At 40.2% G+C, this 20874-nt stretch overlaps 1 protein-coding gene across 5 annotated transcripts in view; it reads left to right on the top strand.

The window, feature by feature from the left end:
* The window catches only part of SPECC1L (sperm antigen with calponin homology and coiled-coil domains 1 like), a 128580-nt gene that overhangs the window by 68609 nt on the left and 39097 nt on the right, over nt 1-20874 (top strand). For all 5 annotated transcript variants that reach the window (XM_074321714.2, XM_074321716.2, XM_074321713.2 and 2 more), the window contains 4 exons: nt 46-136; nt 11779-11862; nt 13816-13972; nt 17285-17387. In XM_074321714.2, the coding sequence (XP_074177815.2) occupies nt 46-136; nt 11779-11862; nt 13816-13972; nt 17285-17387 (435 nt within the window). The remainder of the gene's footprint in view (nt 1-45; nt 137-11778; nt 11863-13815; nt 13973-17284; nt 17388-20874) is intronic.

The following is a 20874-nucleotide window of genomic DNA, read 5'->3' as shown; positions in this document are numbered from 1 at the left end:
TCCGGATTTAACCTAACGTAGACACTGTTTATCTTATGATTTCAGAGACATTCTATAAGCGGACCAATCTCTACATCCAAACCGCTGACAGCCCTGTCAGATAAGAGACCAAACTATGGGGAAATTCCTGTTCAAGGTACATCTCATAGGTTGCAGTATTTCACTTTTGTTAATTTTTTTATTCTGACTTGTTTGGTTAACAAAATTGTTATTTTCTTTGTTCTTGACGTTATTATAACCAGTCTGGTATACATCTTTATCAAAAGTTTACTACTCGTATGTATTAATTACAAATGGGGAGATTAGTTGTTAACAAATGCATGTTGGAAGACAGCTCTCTCATGACAACATCAGGATGGGTAATAGAGAGCACACACCATTGCTAGGCACTGTGTTGCACAGTTCTTCGTGGGGTACAGATTGTAACCCCACTTTATAGATACTAAAAATTTGGCTTCGGAAAGTTAATCCTAACACAGGTTAGCATAGTTAATGAATAGTAGGCCTGGGCAGCCTGACTCCAAAGCCCATTGAAACTCTCTGTGCTCTGTATTGTTGTTCCTAAGGAGAAATTGAGACTCTAGAAGATGAAGCCCAGCAGTGCTTCTCCGCACTGGGAAGGGCCTTGCCCATTCTCCCATAGATCGCTCTTTGTGGTGGAGCCGGCACCCAAGCCCGTCCCCTCTGCCGGGATCAGGGCTCCTTCCTTCTCTTCATTCTCTTCGTCCCACACTGCCTTTTCCATGTGGTGCTACAGTGCGTTAGGAGAATGGTTGTGGCCCTGGCGGGGGGCTGTGACAGGCAGCGCTGCGTTGGGATACGTGTGCAGGTGCTAGGCAGGTGTGCACGTCACTCAGGAGCCTGGGGCTCCTCGTAACTGATACAGGCCAGTTACCTCCACGCTTTCCTCTGTGCGTTCTCTCGGTTGTAGAAAGTAGGTGTTAGGCTCTGTCGGTAAGACTACAAGGTTTCAGCAGGTGTGGGGAAGAAATCAGGAGACTTATTTCCCTTATTCCATTAAAGCACCTGGAGGAAGAGTTCAGTTAGGCAGTGAAACTGGCCCCATACCTGCCAGTCTGGAGTGTTAGGTAAGCTGCTTGTGCAGCATTTAGGGACGGTGGAAGACGGCACTGCTGCTGCTTTCCCGGCACCAAGACTTGAGTTCTACCCCTGCTCCTTGGCTTGTAGCTCATTTGTCAATTATGACCCGAGGTCTTTTCTCCCCTTAGAAGGTCCTCTTGCTATGGGAACAAATAGTAGGTTTAAAGTCTCTCTTTACATCTTAACCTTGTTCCCACCCTCACCCCCCAGATGGATCGTTAAGGATTATGTATGTATATGGTACTTAGATAGTCGGCTTCATGTGTGCTGGTGTTGACCTTTTTGATGCTGTTTTCTTGTCTGTACATTGGGAATAATCGTGAATACCTAGCTCATGGGATTCTTAAACCCTTCTCTTCCCAGGCTCTCCTAAGCCCCGCACACACGCTTTCACCTCTCCTGGTCCCTCAAGCAGCTTTCATCGAGGTTGCCAATGAGGTGTTGCCAACACAGTCAGCTCTCAGTCCTCATCTGCTGCGAACTGGCGGCAGCATTTGGCCCTGTGGAGCGCTCCCTCTTCCACGATGTTCTTTTTGGTTTCCATGATGCGCCACTCTTGCATCTTTTCCTCCCTCCGTGGCTGCTGCTCTGTCTCCTGTGCTCATTCCTCCTCCCTGACCAGTAAGTGGTGGTGTCCCCCAGAGCTCAGCCCTTAGGCCTGTCTTCTCTCTGTCTGTACTCTGTTACTGTGTCTCGTGGCTTTAACTCCTGCTTTTATTCTGAGGACCGCCAAATTTCTATCTCCAGCCTGTTCCTCTCCTATGGACTCGAGAGTTATATATCCAATTGCCTATTTGACCTCACCATTTGCATGTTGAATGCGCTCCTACTGAGGTCGTCCCGGACAAGATTCCCACATTTCCCAAACTCATTCAGCCTGACTTCTCTACCTCAGTTAATGGCAGTTTCCTCCTCCAGAAATTTTGGAATCATCCTTAACTCCCTTTTTCATCTTAAGCCCCCATGTCTGAGCCCTGTTCAGTTCTTTAGGAAACCCATTGGCTCTACCTTTGAAATACACCCGGAATATTGCTCTTCCCCCACTACCACCATCACCTCTCACCTGGGTTCTGGCAAAAGGTTCCTAATCCCCCGCCCAGTCTATTGTTAACCCCACAGTCAGTGTAGTCTTGAAAACTATAAATTGGAACATGTCACTGTTCTCAGAACCCTCCACTGGCTCCCATTTCATTCAGAAGAGAAGCTCAAGTTCTCTTAGTGGCCGCCAGGCCCTCCCAGCCTGGCCTCAGTTGCCTGTCTGGCCTCGTCACCTTTCTCTCTGTCACTCTGTCTAGCCTCATGGGCTTCCTTGTGTCCTGGGGACTCAGGCACACTCCTGACTTAGCAGCCTGACATTGGCCCTTCCTCTTCTGGAACACTTGTCCAGGAGGAGGGATCTCTCCTCCACGGCTTCGCTCCAGTTTTACCTCGGGGAGGGCCTCCTCCCCTTTTGACTGCTACCCTCCAGACTCACCTTGCTTGGCTCACAGCAGGGCACGGTTTACAGGGAAAGCCAGCACCAGCTGTGTTCCTTGAACTTATCTGTTGATAAGACTTCTCTTGAGTCACTTGATAAAATACGGAACCTGGGCCTCACTGACCTCCAATCTACGGACTTTTGGGAACTTCATTTTCACAAGCAACCCAAGTGATTCTTAGTAAAGGATAATTAGACGAAGATTATTGTTTCATTTTTCCTATTGCCATGGCTTTTGTGGGTGGGGAATGGGGTGTGAACGGTCTATGGGCCAAGGTTATTGAAAACACAGACTAAATGTGTTAACATGTCTCCAGGGCTCTGTTGAATCAGACCTTTTCCTGGCTCTGCTCTTTTTATTATCTGGTAATGTATCAAATGATAATGCCATTGGGCATGGGGTGTACGTGGTCAGTCTGTGTTAATGCCAGTCTAATTCTCCACTTTAGTCTGTTATAATGCCTTAATGGGGCTTAGTGCAAATACAGGAGACAGAGGGAAACACACTTAGGTGAATTTTTATCTGAGAATTTGTTGATAGTGTGATCTTATCTTACACAATCACTAGAGAAAGAAACCACTTACAAAACTAACAACAACCAAATGATTCTTGGTCATAAAAAGCCACCGTGGTTATCCAAACTGTGATAAGAAAGTAGTATTTTTGAGCTGTCTTGAACTGCTTTACTTCTTTGATTGTCTCTTTTATCTTGGCCTAAATTTAAAAAAATACAGTCTATAATTTTCATCTTGAAAGTTTTAGTGGCTTCATTACTGAAATTTAAAAGGGTGTTGCCTCTTGTTCTATTACACTTAAATTAGAAAATTTGTTGTTTTTTTGCAGTTAAGTATTTTATAACAGGTGTGGGTTTTTTGTTTGTTGTGTTTTAGCATCATGCTTGTATGTCAGTTGTAGGAGAATGTTTTAGACCAGAGAAATCTTATAAATGAACTAATCAAATGCTCTTTTGTTAGTATTGTCAGCAGTTGAGTTAAATGGTTGGGGTCATGACTGGCGCTGCCTCAGTGAGTCTTTGTAGACAGCATGTGAATTAGTGTTTGTGGCCTAAGCAGGAAAGGATATATCAGCTACCAGGTACATGGATATAGGCAGTTGGGAATGTCTTTACTGTCCCCATTTGCATAGTGATCTTCAAAAGGTCCAGAGTGTTAAGCAAAGACCTCAACTGATGGTTGGAGAGCCTGGGGTTGTCCAGTGTCAGTGTGACCTCGTGAGTGTCCTATCTGTGTTACCAGCTCGGATGTGTAGGTATCTGAAAAAGTTGATTAGTCCACGTTTAGTCATGTTCTGTAAAGAAATTCATACTGTTGTCTATGTAAATAGTATTACTTGAGGCTTAGAGATGTAAAATTTTTTCAAAACTCAGTATTTTGAAAAAACATTGATTTATGGTAAGGGTATACATAATAAATAGGACACAAAGTTTGGAGATTTTTCTAGAAATAGAAAGCTAAGCCTTTGTCAAAAGTTATTATCTCTTTACTTTGAAGTTAAAATAAAGAAGAAAACTTTCTGTTAAAAAAGTTTCATAGCAATTTTTGTTCTCAAAGAGTAGATCTAAATCAGATTTTGGCCCAGCCCTAGATCCAGCCTTAGTGGGGAAATTCCCAGGAGAAATTCAGACAGAAATCCTGCCTCTCTGTATTTATAGCCTAATGGGTATCTATTCAATTCTAAGCCACCCCCACCCCCATTTTCCTTTTCTTCTGTCTGCTTCTTGGTATTTGTCTTGATAAACCAAGTATCTAGCTTCTGTTTTTTCCCAAAGTATTATGAAATTTTTCAAGCCTACAGAAAAGTTGAAAGAAATAGTATAGTGAATATCCACATCTCATTACCAAGATTCTACAGCATTTTCCTGTATTCTCTTTATCACATGCTTATCCACCACTCTATCCTTCCTTCAGTCTATCTTTTTAAAAATGCTTTTCAAGATAAGTTGCAATCAGTCCACTTGAACGTGTGTTGCAATATTTGCATAAGGTGTTCTGTCTGTCTTTAAAATCAAGATTTTGAGATAAGTGTAGACTTACAGAAGAGTTGCACGAATATTAGAGCTCTCTACTACCCTTTGCCCAGGTTCCCTTATGTGAACATCCTACATCAGCATAGAATAATTATCAAGAGTAAGAAATCAATATCGTTGAAATGTTATTAACCTAAACTACAGACTTTATTGGATTACCGGTTTTTTCCACTGATGTTCATTTTCCATCCCAAGATCAAGTCCAGGATCCCCTTTGCATTTACTTGTCTTATTTTCTTAAGTCTCCACCAGTCTGCAACCGTTTATCAGTCTTTCCCTGTCTTTCTTGACCTTGACACTTTTGAAGAATACTAGCTAGTTATTTTTTTTAGAATGTCTCTTTGTATGGGTTTGTCTGATGTTTTCTCCTGATTAAGTTGAGGTTATGTTTTATTGGGAAGGGTGTCACAGGGGTGATGTGCCCCTCTAAGTGTCATGGGGCAAGGGACACATGATGTCGCTATGTCTTATTATTGGTGATGTTGACCTTGATCCTTGGTTAAGGTTGTTGTCTGCTAGTAATGGATAAATATTCTGTTGCTGCTTAAACTTTCTCTCCCTGACTTTAGCATCTGTTTGTACATTTTTCCTGCAGCAGTGATTGCTGTGGTGTTCTAGTGGTGACACTCTTTTTGTAAGGAATTATTTCCATTACGTTGTTATACTTATTGTTATATTTATAGCATTTGTATTAGTATAGACTCTCGGATATTTATTCTTTGGGTTATAATTTATTATTGTTGTTATTTTGTTGCTCAAGTTATTCCAACTTTGGCCACTGGGAGCTCTTTCATATTGACTCCTTGCCCTTTTCGTGCACCCGACTCCTCAAAAGCATTTTCTTACTTTGGGCACCACAAGATGATACAGGCTTGTTTGTTTCCTGCACGAGCTCTGGAATCAACCAGTTCTCCAAGGAACCAGAGTTACTTTTATTAGAGAGTAGTATTTAGAAAACAAGATCTGGGTGCTAGATGGACTTACTGCTGCTGAGATTTGACTGCCTCCAGTTCCTCTCTGGATAGAGCTAAGAAAATTTTATGTATGTATAACCAACCCATGCATACAAACATGGAACTATTATTTCTATGTCCATCTATCTATCAAAAACCATGAGTTTATACTAATGCCTCTGACTCCAAGCCTGCACCAAAGAGTGCGTTCTAGCCTTTTCTATTTCCTTATTTGTAACATCTTTCTCTTGACAGTGAGAAGCCTGGCTCGCATTATCTACAATATATTTACTTACTTGTTCAACCCTAGTATATAGTAGTTTCAAAATTGTTAAACCATACCCCTATGAGAAGCAAATTTACCAGAGTATGGTGTTTGTGTGCAGTTCTTTTTGTGCTTAGCCTTAGAGTATCAGTCAAAACACCTGTTTTTATACCTGTTAGGTCAGCTCCTTTTTTTTACCACTATCTCATTGTGGTTATTTGTAATACAGTTAGATGAATTTTGTCACAGTCTGCATTCCATCCCCTTTTCCCCAGTTCTGGTTGATTAAAAAAAAAATTCTATACAGTAAAATCTACTCTCTCTGAATATTTAGCAATATCCCTGGCTTCTACCCACTAGACATGAAGCACCCTCTAAGATGCCAGTAGCACCCCACCTCCCCAGTTGTGGCAGCCAAATATGTCCCAAGCAACACATTGGCAGAATTGCCCCCAGTTGAGAACCAGAAACATAGTTCTCATATTATTTGTCTAATTTCAGCAGACATATGGAAACTGTCAGTGAAAATCAATTAGGAAATCCCAGCTGATCTTGCATGTTGCCTACTATTTCCATCGGAGGCTTTAACATATTAATCATAGTTATTTTAAATACCCTGTCAGATGGTTCCAACATCTATGCCATATGTGATTGTGGTTTTATTGATGATTTTGTGTCTTGACATAGTGAGCTCGATATATTTTTGTCCTTGTTCTTTGTATATTTTATAATCATTTCTTGAAAGCTGGACAATTGTGTAGGATAGTAAATTGGCTTTATGCCTTTTCATGGGCACCTCTTTCCTTCTGCTAGGTATTTAGTGTGGGCATTTGAGTTAATCTACTCAGGAGCTGGGTTGGGTTTTGAGTTTCGTTGTTGCTGTGATGTCCTCACTGCACAACAGGTTTCCAGTTGCTCTAGTAATAAATACTTTGTGTTTAGTGGGAGAACTGATGTCCCAGAGGATTTTTCTCAATGTCGGCTCCATTTTTAGCTTTAGGCTGTCCTTTGCGTTGCGTCTCAGGGAGAGCCTGTCTCATATTCTTGCAACTCTTTCATCTGAGATTTCCTATTTGTTCATTTGTTGAGAACATACGTACTTTCCTTTGTGACATTGAGCATATTTGTAATAACTGCTTTAAAATTCTTTTCTGCTAATTCCAACATGCAAATAATCTTCAGGTAGGTTTCCATTTCTTTTGAGTATGCGTCACTTTTTCCTTTTTTTTTCATATGTCTGGGATTGTAATTTGGGATTGTATTTTGGGCAGCATAACTCACGTGTTGTAGAGATTCTGGATTCTGTTTTGTTCCTTTGCAGATAATTGATTTTTGTTAGCAAGCAGTTAACTTGACTCACCTCAAATTCCAGCCTCTTTTCTTAAGTTGAAGTACCTGGTCAGTTATTTTGTCCTTAATTCAACTCTTTGAAATCTGAGTGTTTGTGGATTTCAGACGTCAGTGAAAGATGTAGGCAGAGTTTATATACTGTGTTTCCCCGAAAATAAGACCAAGCCAGACAATTAGCTCTAATGCGTCTTTTGGAGCAAAAATTAATATAAGATCCAGTCTTACTTTACTATAATATGATACCCGGTCTTATGATATGATACGATATGATATGATATGATATGATATGATATGATATGATATGATATGATGATTTATAATATAATAACAGGTCTTATGTTAATTCTTGCTCCAAAAGATGCATTAGAGCTGATTGTCCGGCTAGGTCTTATTTTCGGGGAAACATGGTACAGAATTTGTGGCTCTTTCCTTTCTGGTCTTTACCCTACCCCCTCTCTTTCCAACAGTTTTGGTTGTTCTGAGATATATCCTGTGTTTCTTCAAGGCAGTAAGGCTATGGGTTTTCTACCAAATTTGCGCTGCCTTACATGGCCTCAGCTGGGGCCTATATCCCTGCCGACAAGCCATAAAACTGGGAAACTCACCCAGTGCTATTTCCTTCTTCCAAGTGTAGACTCCTTTCATTTTTCCGCCTGCTTTGGTTTCTCTTCAGTGGCTTTAAGTAGTTGATTTTAATATTTTTTCTAAATTTTAGAGTTGTTTTTGGCAGGAGCATTGGTCCATTTGGAACTCCTCCTCTGTGAACAGAAGTTGGATAGTTAGAATTCTATTTTTTAACCCACTATTTTGCCTATAAATTTGATTAGGGAAACAATAAAGGGACAACGCCTGTACCTATTAATTTCTATGATTTCTAAAATAAGAGAGAATTAAGTAGCAGACCTAGTGTGCTTATGTTACTGCTGCCTGTCTGTCGGAAGGGAACAGAGTATCTCTGTATAGATTTATCCCTCTATCTGAGCCCTGGATCTCATCCCCCTGGACTTTCATAGATGCCGTTAGCCTCATGCTATTATCCCCTTCTCCTGTATCTTCAACTTCACCCTCTCTGTTGGCTCTCTTCCCTCGTCATCTTAAAATGCCCTCCTATGTTAAGAAAGACAACCCTCCCCATCTCCCCACCTCCTCCAGCTACTAGGCTTTCTCATCCTCGTACAGCTTGTCTCCTTCCTGTCTCCCACTCCTCAACACATTCTTTCCTTACTTTTGTCCCCACCAGTGTATGAAACTTCTTTGACCAAGGTTCCCATAACTTCCTTGGCACCAAGTTCATTCTCATCCCATCAACTATATGCTAAAAATTTCCAAACTTACATATTCACTCTGACTTTTCTTCTGCACTCCTTCTCTGGCTGCCTAGTCCACATCTTCCCCGGGTATCTCATAGGGCTCTCAAATTCAATGTGTTCTCATCTCTTTTCCTCCCATAATACTCTTCCCCTGTCATATCTCTGTATGTGGAACCTCCTTCCTTCTCACCTCCATATCCACTAGGTCAGCAAGTCTGTTGATTCCACCCAGTCGCAGAGCCCTTGAATCTGTTTACTTCTCTCCGTCTCTCCTGGTACCACCCAAGTCCAAGCCGTCCTTATCTCTCCTCATACAGTCTGTTACCCCTCCAATCTACTAGAGCCAAAAGATGCTCAGCTACTAAAACCTTCATTGGCTCCCCATTGCCAGCAGGGTGAAGTTCAAACTCTGTGACTTCGCCTGCATTGCCCGCGTGGTTTCCCCTTGCCTGATCTGGCCCTCCCACCTGCTTGCGGCCTCCCTGCTTCCCTCTGAACATTGCCTTCCTGGATTTCTTTTGGTGTATGCTAAGCATTCAGCCAGAACACTCTCTCCCCTCCAAGGTCTGCTTTGCCCTGTGTAAAAGCTATTAATTATCCTTCTAGCCTTAACTGAGATGTCATTTCCTGTGGAGGCCTTTCCAGACATCCTCTCGAGAGCAGGTCACATCCCCTGCTGTGTTCCCAGAGCCCCCTTGTACTTATTCTTTCCTAGCATCCTTCACTTATAATGATTTTTAAATGTCTGGCTTCCTCTCTAGACTCTGAGTTCCATGAGGGCAAGTTTCCTGCCTCCTATCTTCTTCCTTTCTCTGACCTTTGCACCAAGCCTGGCAAGTAGTGGCCACCCAAATGATTTTTGGTGAATGAATGGATTAGAGACAAGAGTAGCTCCATATGGCAATAGACTCTATTATTATAAAATATACTCTCTCCTGCCTGCCACTCTCAACTACAATACACTAATCTTATTTCCTGAAGTGAGATGAACGGACAGTTTGACATGAAGATGGAATCCAGCCTGCTTACTTGTAGCAGTCGATGGGCACGTGTTCTTGCTGTGATGTGTGCTTCTCAGCACAAGTGTCATCTCACAATGAAAGTACTTCACGAGATGGCAGCAGACTGTGTTGTGCCAGTTGAAAGTTATCACAAATAATTTTGAAAAGAATAATCTACTGTGGCTATTTAAATAAGGGCTATGAAATATGTGCCATTTTGCCCATTTTCAGAAAATAGATGTTGCCTTATGGTAGGGTCTACCAAATTGAGACAGACTTGGATCTTTAGACGTGCGGTAAGAAGAGGTGTTGGGCAAATGAATCAGCAGTAAATTTCATGAGCTTTGTTTCAATTGTGTGTGCTGTGTAAAAGAGAAAGAAACAAGGCAACCTAGAAACACTTTCCATGTAGGGCATTATTATAGGGCTGACACTAGTTTTGATTCATTTGTCTTTATAACTTTTGTTTTAACTTTCTTCATTTGCTATGTTCTTTGGGAGATGAAGATTGTAGGGAAATGACCAGTTTCATAATTGTAAAATGGAGAATTTGATTAAATTAAAACATTGGTTTCCGTTTTCTCCTATTTCCATGTGCTGCTAACTTTGTATTGTCTGTCAGCCTTTGTGCATAATGTGCTCTTCCTGAGGAGGAAGGCCAACTGCCAACAGCGTTCAGCATCCTGATTGATGCTGATAGGCTCTTTCACAGAGGTGATGTTTGCTCAAGAAAAGAAAGATGTAATGACTCTAGGCTGTATAAGTCCTATCTTCATTAAGAAAGTAACTTCATCCTTCCCACTCCCTTCTCCTCCAAGTCGTATGTAATTACAGCCAGATGTTCATCATATGCTTAGAAAATAGATTTTGCGGTAAATGATGTGCTATCCTTGAAAGATAATGTCATGTACCATTACTTTTGACATCATATTATAAGAGGGAGTATTTTTTAAATTACTGGTTCTTAAAAAGCGGTGTTGAATGACCTGTTTGACTAGTGTGCGGTGAGTCTTGCCTTCCCCTTTTTCGAAAAATGTTTGCTGTAGGGACATTCTTGGGCAATGAGACTCAGAGTCTTCATTAAGTATAAGAGGTGGTGCTTTCCCTCATCCTAATCACACATCCCTAATGCACACCGACTAGGCAGAACTCATCTAGTCTGTCCTGTGCTCGTCGGCCTGGCCTGACAGCGGCCTTGTAGCCCTAGGTAAGAAGTGTGCTGGTCTGTGTTTGGGGGCTCACACTGCGGCGGAGCAGGTCCCGAGGAGGCGATGTGGAAGCTAGACTTGCAGGATGGTAAAGGTAGCCGGTCCAAGGAGGGAACGGAGGCGGAGCATAGAAGGTGTGGGAACAGCGTGTGCCCGTGTTCAGGGAACTCAAGAAACTCCCCAGGCAGCTTGTGTTTAGAAAGCAGGGGAGGGGTAGAATAAGGGCAGGCTGCTAACGCGGAAGGTCGAGGCCGTATCTGACTGTGTTCTTCCCTGAATGGTCAGAAATGTCTGCCTCTCCCTTGTTGCCCTTAGACTGAAGTCCACGTACCAGGTAATGAAGGCTCTGGCCGGTTAGCCTCGTCCTCCCTTTAAAGCCTCTTTTCTCACTGCCATCTCGGTTTTCCACATGCCCATGTTTTAGCCATGCTGGGATTTTATCATTCTCTAACTTGAATGTCCTTATACCTTGGCTCTGGTTATTATCTGGCCGAAATACTGTTCCCCAGCCCTCTTCTCTATACTAAAGCCCAGCTTAATGTCATTACAGTGTGTTGTTGAAGTCTTCCCTGCTGCCTGAAATCAAAGCGAATGGCTTCTCCCTCTGTGGTTTGATAGCACTTTATCAATTCAATTATTGTAATGATCCTATGCTGACTTGTTTGTGGTTGTGTATATGTATGGCTTCCCCATGACCTGTGTAGGCACAAGGCCAAAGCTTTTCATTAGTTTGTACTTTTTAGACTTAGATATAGTAGGGGATCTTTGAATTTTGGTTGAATTGCAGCAAAGAGATAAGTAGCATTTGGTGATTTAGAAGCATTTTCATCTGTGTCAACTGTCTCATCCCTAGAAATAAAGTGTTGAATGAAATGTTTTCCCATGTTCTTGTCTATGGAAGTTGTTTTGTATAAATAGACTGTATGGGGAATTGTTGAAGCCTCCTGGGTTGGGAAAGAAGGATGAGCCTCAAGGGAGAGAGAAGTAAAACTCACCTTCTTGCTACCTGTTATATCAAAGTTCAGTGTCAGATTTCTTTATTGTGACCCTTTCCACTTTGTGTAGAGCATCTATTAAGAACATCTTCAACCAGCCGACCTGCTTCTTTGCCGAGAGTACCTGCCATGGAAAGTGCCAAGACCATCTCAGGTAATGACTTTTATCTGAAATTGCCTTTAAAAAGACTTCATCTAGAAGTTGTAGTAATAGTACTGAATACTTTTCTCTTTAGACTTAGTTAACTTACTTGTCTCTTTAAAATCTCTTGTTGATTTTTTTTCACTCTGGATTTCCCCTGTTGTATTTTTCAGATCCTATAGAAGTCATATTTCATGGCCTCAATTTCAAAAAACAAAAACTAGGTAGTTCCATTCATTTTTAAAAGGATTTATTTAAATGCTCAGAGTGGGTTAGATGATGTGCCGAAAACACAGCTTCATACAAAGTTGGTATAATTGTGAAAGATTAGAATATTTATCCCAAGGTGTGTCATGACTGTTTTTGAAGAGTTATTTCAGAGCACATTCAAAATTCTTTGGAAGCCAGATTTCTCCAGTGTGATAAAGCCGTCCTATAATGATGAATTTAACGAACTTGCTTTGTTTGTCTCCTAGAGCTAGTCTTTAGTTTATCAGTTGTTCACATTATTTTCCCTTTGTGGCCTTTTCTTACTCTTAATAGCTCAACTGAAAATTGGACCAGGAAAGGAGAAATTCCTGTAACTCTACCTCATACAGTTGACGACCCACTTATATGTGTATTTAAATTAGTACAGTTTTATACATCATAGCTGAGTCTTTAAATCAGTAAGGAGTCGAGTCAAAATCATTATCCCAAAGCCCAGATCCCAAACCCTTTTCCTGTAACAGTGTTCTTCCTCTTCTTTCTCAGTCTGTTTCCTCTGTTTTATATAAAATTATGAACGGTGTTCTCGTTCAATTTCCTAGCACACCACTTAAAAGATATTGCTGATTTAAGGCGTACAGAGATTTGACATTGAAAGAGAAAACAAGAATAATTATAAAATTATGTCAGAATATGTAAGTGCCTCATTCTAATAAGATCCTGTAATAGGGGAAAGCGTCTGTTTCTTCTGGATCTTTAAAGACATCACTTTTCTAATGCAGTGTTATGTTTCCGCTTGTGGTTATCCTAAAATCATCAAGAACATTTTAACCAGTAAAAGGTGGGCATTTTACTAATAATCAGGGGGGAAAGTTACTGACGTGTCACATTGATTGGCATTACAATCAGCCCAGGGGTGAGACAGTTAATGGCTCCTGCACATCCAGCATCTTCTGAGGTGAGAGAATTCTGTCTGAGGTCAGAAACTTTGTCTCATGTCACTTGTCACTGTGCTCAGCCCAGCGTTGTGGGCACCTGCTCTTACTCAGCGCATCCTTGCTGGAAAGCCGGTTTTATTTTGGTTCTGTTAACGGCAGAAGTGGCTACGTCCACTTAACAGTTCTCAGAACTTTCTGTAATTCTACCAAGGTGCAATAATGTCTTACCACACGAGACTGTCAAAGTAGGACTTCTCTGATGGTTTTTATTTCTCAGTAGTTGACATGACACCTTTTGGTTTTCTGTCCTGTTGATTTATGTTTTTTAAAATATGGCCTGACCCAGAATTAAATGTGTCTCTTTCTTTTCTTTCCTTTTAATAGTATTTTTGGCTAAGTTCTGAAGGGTCATTTTGATTTCAGTTGAGAGTGGGTAGTTATCAGGTACTGCTTTAATTAGCCTTTGGTTTTTAGTTGTATTTGTGATTAAATGAATGTTTACAGAGTACTATTTACTATGTGCTAGGTAGATACTTTGAGTGTTATAGGGATGGGTAAGACACACTTCTTACCATCAGGTAAGGTGGGGTTTAGTGCATATTTCAACTACTGTTGAAATATGCTACCTTTTTTACAGTTCTTTCTTTAAATGAAAAGAATAAATTCTTACAAGTTATCAGTAAGATAAAGAAAATGTTGGTTTTTCCTCCTGTTTTGTAATTTTTGTTCTTTTTGGAACCTGCTGAAGAAAATGTGCTAAGAACTCTCGATTTAAAATGTTTCTGCTATAAAATGCATAATGACTATTTCTCACAATCAGTGTCTCGACGAAGTAGTGAAGAGATGAAACGAGACATCTCTGCACCTGAGGGGGCATCGCCAGCCTCTCTGATGGCTATGGGAACCACGTCACCACAGCTCTCCCTCTCCTCCTCTCCTACGGCATCTGTGACCCCCACTACCCGAAGCCGGATAAGGTAGAGAACCGTTAATACTGGTGCTTCTCATGTGTACCTTGCCTGGCCTTTTGAGAGGAAATGATCAAGTTGTAAAATAATGCGTTCAAGCACTGATTTCTTTTTTCTTTCTTTGTGTGTTATTAAGTCTTTGCTGATCTCCTCTTCTATGCCCAGAATTGAATAAGATGGTATAGAAGTAAAAAAGTAAAAGAAAGTTAAAAAGATAGTTCCTTTCCTAAAGCACAGCTGGTGGTTTTGGGTTTGGTTTTTTAAGTTGGAGAGTGGTCGACTACAAAAGCAAGCATTGTGAAATTCAAATACTAGGGGTGTGGGTAGAGTGTTAGGGAAGGCTGGAAGAGTGGAGCTGGAGTGGGGCCTTGGGGGTGGGTGGGCATTGTTGGTGAGGTCAGTGACTTGAGCGAATGCACAAAAAGGATGAAGAAGCAAGAAGTTGGGGGAGCTAGCTACTGAGGAGGTAGCGCTGCACACACGGAGAGGCTGGGTATGGAAAACCAGGAGGTGTAGACCTACCATCTCTGGGGGCAGCGGAAAAAAGATTGACTAGGAAGGATGTGGCTCGGCCGTGGAACCTCTTTAAAGCCAAGTTGAGTCACTTTGATGTGGTAGCAGCTCTAAAGTGGGGTAAATAAATCAGTGTGAGAAGATGATCCAAGAATTGTTCTATTCTGGACAAAAGGCGGGGAAAGCAGCTAAAGCCTATTGTAACGTTTCTGGGACAAAGTTATCAGGTCTGGACCAGGGTGAAAGCAGTGGAAGTGATGACGGGAGGGTTGGACTCAGGAGCTTTTTCAAAGGGAACGATGGTTAATTTCAGCAACAGATCTTTAGAAAAGGACTGAAAAAATGAGAACTAACGATGGCTCTAATTGTTTAGACTGGGAGCTGAGACTATGATGCTATGTTAATAATTGAGGAACAATACATAAAAATGTAATGTTATATTTTATTTGTATTTCTCAGTGTCAGAAGCCATTTGGGACTAAGAAGTATTTATAATTTAGAAGAGAATAATAGATGTCAAAAATTTAGCATACATTGTTTATAGGAATAAGGAAATACTCATGAAGAAGTATTAAGAAGAATTAAGCATTAAAAGGAATTGAGAACAATTAAGTATTTAAGATGTATTAAGAATTGAAGGAGAGACAGGAATAGGTTTCAGAAATGTAGCCATATATTGATTTATAGGTTTGAGGATAAAATGGGATATTTGGCCTCTCAAACTCAAATTATATACTTAGTTTTAAAGCCGTGCCTCCAGGGAACCAACCTCTTAGAACAGTGGCCCCATAAGCAGTGCACTGTTGTAGTAAGTAGGGGAGCGGTGATGAGGGGAGCTCATGAGGGGAGCTTGTGCTCTGCCCTGGCTGATACGGGGGAGAGCACTGTCCGTGCTTGTCTTTGTATTTTTGGGAAGAGCACCCACTCTTCCTGGCTCCTACATTTAGAAGCTATGATCTTCAGCAAGACATCTCCTCGCCTGCGTTTGCTCATCTTACAATGAAGTTAGGAGAGATGACCCTCCAAGCTCTAGGAGTCTCTTTTCTGCAGCTCCTTAGCGTTGATTCTTTTTTGATGCTCTTTATGCTGTTTCTCTAACAAAACAGACCTGCTGTGAGCCAGAGTGAACCTTTCACATTGATTGTAGTAGTTACTTTTATTTGGGGCATGATGAAGATTTTTTTTTTGGCTTGCCTTTTTGCATTTATTCACTTATCTTAAATTTATCTTCATTCTCTTTTCCTATGGTGTTATAACAAACTTCTTTGAACCCCTTAAACCAAAGTAGGAACCTGTTGGACTAGCACGTGAACGTAAAAGTATATTTCTTCAAGGCAACAATCTTAACTGAATGTTGAAATATTTTTGTATTTTACTGTTGGTTCTAAGATAAGTTGGTGCTATTTCAGTACAACTCTCAACTAGAAAAGCTTCAGTTCTAAATGTATACTCTTTGATTTCCTAACATACTCTGGAGGGTAAGTACAGACAGAATCAATATGCTGAAGAATACTAAGCCACTTGTAACATAATTACCTCTAGGATACTTACTGAGCTAAGTTTATGGGGTAGGAGACTAGAGTCTCTGCTTTACTTTTAAACACTGAAAAACAGCCCAAGCTTTTAAGAGTATGCTACTTGTCAGGAAGCAGGTTATTTTGCAAAGCACTCTCTCTCTCTCTCCAGGAATTCCTTAATGTTGTATTCGACTTCTAAAGTAGCTACTGGAAAGAAGGGATTTCGTGCTGGATGAGTTGGGTTGTATGCCTCCCCTGCTCTGTCACCCAGGTGATCACAAAATCTTGTTTGAGGCAGTGTGTGGTCTGGGGCAGAATATTTATTCTACCTTCAAGGCAACTAACAGTGCCCTAAAGTACCCTACATGTATTTTTACAAAATGAATTATATATAGCCATTAATTTTTTCCCCCCAAGCTTCTATACTATGTCCATCCTATAGTAAACTTTGAAGTTCCTTGAGAAAGCAGGGCCCCTGTGTTGTTCACCATCCCTTGCCCGGCAGTCCCACATTGCCTGGCACAGCCTGTGGTGCTCCATGCATGGTAGGAGTGTTGAATGAATGATGAGTTTGCAGAAGAATTCCATTTTCTATGCAAGATAAAATTCTAACTACCTACAGTCAATAAAGAGTGTACAGCTTAGCAGTAAACATGTCTGAGATATTTTATGGATATTTTACTATTTATTGTCATCTTTTGTCTCATCTGCTTCCCCCAATTATAAAATACCTTGAAGGCAGGAACTATGCCTTGTAATCCTTCACCTTGTATAACCTTGTCCTTTGTATTTACAGTAAGTGATTTTTTAAAAAATACGAAATAATTGAGGACATAAAAGATTGGAAACAAAAAAGAGTAAACAAAAATAAAACCAAAGTATAAAGATTATGGAAGGATAGGTTACTGAATGGAAGGAAGCCACGATGACTTTCAGACGCTGCCAGTATCAGGTGGTTTTTCTTCCTTCTGAGCATCCGGGAATGCATTCCATTAATTGTGAATGGACTCGATACTGAATCTTCCAGTTTCCGTGTGGGTAATGAATAGAGTCCTTCACTTCATATAGCAGAAATCCCTGACAGTGGTGGGTCTATAAGGACACTGTAAAAATTGATAGGTAAAACCAAATGAATGAAGTGATACATCTTGCCATTGGATGCCTTGGTGTGTGCATTTATCATGTTCAAGAATGCAAACCAACACTGGTCTCTTCTGTTTGTAGGATTTCTGGCTTATAATGATGCTCAAATAAAAAATTTTTCAACTTTTGATTTATTTTCAATTATCAGGGAAGAAAGGAAGGACCCCCTCTCAGCACTGGCAAGAGAATATGGAGGATCAAAGAGAAATGCCTTGCTGAAGTGGTGTCAGAAGAAAACAGAAGGCTATCAGGTAACCCATATGGTACTTTTTTATCAACATGAGCAATTGCCAAACCAGGTGCTGGAATGTCATAGCTTGCTACGTATCTCACATTAGAAATGATAGTCCTACAAAAAAGAAAAGAAATAATGAGTCCTATACTGAATTACTGGAATACATTTAGCACATTGAAAGTCTGCCACAAATATGGCAGAGTGTCACTTAGTCAGTTGCTTACCTTTCCAGAATACCCTTTACAATACATCTTTACAATACCTTTATTCAGCTATTATAGCATTTTCTTATTTAAGTCTTGGTTTTAAATGCTTTTGTTGAGGTCTCATCTGGACTAAATGAAAATATGTTTATTTTACTTTAAGCATTTAAAGTTTGTTTTGTTTTGTTTTTTTTGGCTAAGTTGTTTTTCATAGCATTTCCCCCTTCCCACTGTACTATCTTTGTACTGTAATCATTTCACATCTGGACTATTTTAATATCCTACCCTTTCCTCCCTTTGTCTGTCTCTCTTTTTTGTTTCAATATTTTGTTTTAAGTGAAGTTAAATACGATGTTTGGAGAGGCAGTCCTAATTTTACACAAAATGGAAACCTCTAAAATATATCCATTAGACTGCTAAAAAGTATAGTTTAGAGTCTTAGTGTTCTCACATATGATTTAGTTACAGAGACACTTCCCAGCCTGCAGCCAGTGTTTTCAATTGCCATTTCATATTTTGTTGCATCCGTACAGAAGTACAATATGAGAAGGGAATTAAAGTTCTGTATTCTTTTTTTTTTTTTTTTTTAAGATTTTATTGGGGAAGGGGAACAGGACTTTATTGGGGAACAGTGTGTACTTCCAGGACTTTTTTTTCCAAGTCAACTTATTGTCCTTTCAATCCTAGTTGTGGAGGGTGCCGTTCAGCTTCAAGTTGTTGTCCTTTCAGTCTTAGTTGTGGAGGGCGCAACTCAGCTCCAGGTTCAGTTGCCGTTGCTAGTTGCAGGGGGCACAGCCCACCATCCTTTGCGGGAGTCGAACTGGCAACCTTGTGGTTGAGAGGATGCTCTCCAACCAACTGAGCCATCCAGGAGCTCAGCGGTGGCTCAGTTCAAGGTGCCATGTTCAATCTTAGTTGCAGGGGGCAGAGCCCACCATCCCTTGCGGGACTTGAGGAACTGAACCGGCAACCTTGTGGTTGAGAGCCCACTGGCCCATGTGGAAATCGAACCGGCAGCCTTCGGAGTTAGGAGCACGGAGCTCCAACTGCCTGAGCCACCGGGTTGGCCCCAAAAGTTCTGTATTCTTGATGTCATTACATCAGCCTTCATCTCACCAAGATGACATAAAGGAATTAGCTGTAACATTCCCTAACAATTTTTGTATCAAAGAGGTAATGGAGTAGTGGAGGAACAGATTAAGATATGCCATAAATAAGTCCCTTTTAGACAGATTTCTACATGACTTCAGGCAGTGATCTTCATTTCATTTAGGATTAAAGAGCCAAGTATATTCCAAGGGACTTTCAATTCTCAGAAAGTCATAATAGTCGATGAGGATTTACTAAGTGTCTACATGTCTCCATCTTCTATTACATACAAAGGAGACTTGTAGTGCTGGCAAGGATGTGGAGAAATTGAAACCCTTATGTACTGTTGATGGGAATGCAAAATGGTACGGCTGCTGCAGAAAGAAATATGGTGGTTACTCAAAAAATTAAAACATAGAATTACTGTATGAGCCAGCAGTTTCACTTCTCATGTGTATATACCTACCCAAAATAATTGAAAACATGGATTGGATAAGGTATTTGTACACTCATGTTTATAGCAACACTATTCACAATGGCCAAAAGGTGGAAGGTACCCAAGTGTCCATCAGTGGATGGATAAACAAAATGTGATATACACTTACAGTGAAATATTATTCAGCCTTAAAAAGGAAAGAACTAACACATGCTACAAACATGGATGAACCTTAAAGACATTGCACTAAATGAAATAAGCCATACACAAAAGGACAGATATTTTATGAATCCACTTATTATATGAGTAGTCAGATTCATAAAGACAGAAAGTAGAATGGTAGTTGCCATGGGCTGGGGGCAGGGGCTAATGGGGGGTTATTGTCTAAAGAGCACCCAGTTTCAGTTATGCAAAAAGAAAATATCTGGAGATGGATGGTAGTGATGGTTGCATAACACTGTAAGTGTACTTAATGCCACTGAACTGTACACTTAAATATGGTTAGGATGATGAATTCTATGTTATGTAGATTTTGCCACAATAAAAAAAATTAGCAAAAAAAGAAAAAACACGTAAATGATTGGGGTACAACTAGCTAGAAAATCAACAAGGACATACAAGACTTGTACTATATTCTATGTATATGAACTATATACTAACTAGATCTATAAGACACCTGTGGAACACTCACCTCAACAACAGCAGAGAACACATTCTTCTCAGGTGCACAAAGAATAGTCCAGGATACGTTGTATGCTGAGTCATAAAACTAGTCTCAATACATTTTAAAAGACTGAAATTATGTAAAGTATTTTCTCTGGTTACAGTGGAATGAAATTAGAAATTAATTTCACAACATACCAAATTGAAGGAAAATTTGCAACATACCAAAACTTAGGGGAGGCGTCAAGTAGCTCTTAGAGGGACATTTATAGCTATAAACACCTACCTTGAAAAGCAGAAAAATCTCAATAATCTAACCTTCCATTGTAAGAAAATAGGAAAAGAAGAGCAAATTAAACTCACAGCATGCAGACGGAAGGAAATAATAGAGATTGGAGCAGAAGTTAAGGAAATAGAAAAACAGTACAGAAGATAAAATGAAACCAAAAGTCGATTTTTTGAAAAGACAACAAATTGACAAACGTTTGGCTGGACTGACAAAGGGAAAAACGTGAAGACTAAAGTTACTGAAACCAGGAATAAAAGAGGAGGCATTACTAATGATTTTACAGGGAAACAAAGGATTGAAAGGGAATACTGTGAACAATTGTATGCTCACAAATTAGATAACCTAGATGAAATGGACAAATTTCTGGAAATACACATACTTACCAAATTTGACTCAAGAAGAAAGAAAATCTGAATAGACCTATAACAACTAAAGAGATTAAGTTAGTAATTTAAAAACTTCCAACAAAAAAGATCCCAGGACCACATGGTTTCACTGGTGAATTCTACCAAATGTTTAAAAGAATCAACATCAGTCTTTCTCAGTTTCTTCCAAAAATAGAAGGGAGAACGTGTTCTGACTCATTCTGTGAGGCCAGTATTACCCTGACAACAACGTAAGAAAAAGATAATCACAAGTAAACTATAGACCAGTATTCCTTATGCAAAAATCCTCAGCAAAATATTGACAAATAGAATCCAGCAGTAAATAAAAAGAATTATACAACATGACCAAATGGGATTTATCCCAAGAATGCAAAGTTGGTTTGGCATATGAAACTTAATCATTGTAATACATCATGTCAATAGAATAAAGGGGAAAA

The sequence above is a fragment of the Rhinolophus sinicus genome, chromosome 9, assembly GCF_057876585.1.
Source record: "Rhinolophus sinicus isolate RSI-liver-muscle chromosome 9, RSI-T2T, whole genome shotgun sequence".
NCBI classification, from domain to species: domain Eukaryota; kingdom Metazoa; phylum Chordata; class Mammalia; order Chiroptera; family Rhinolophidae; genus Rhinolophus; species Rhinolophus sinicus.
This window is presented reverse-complemented; position numbering and strand designations above follow the sequence as displayed.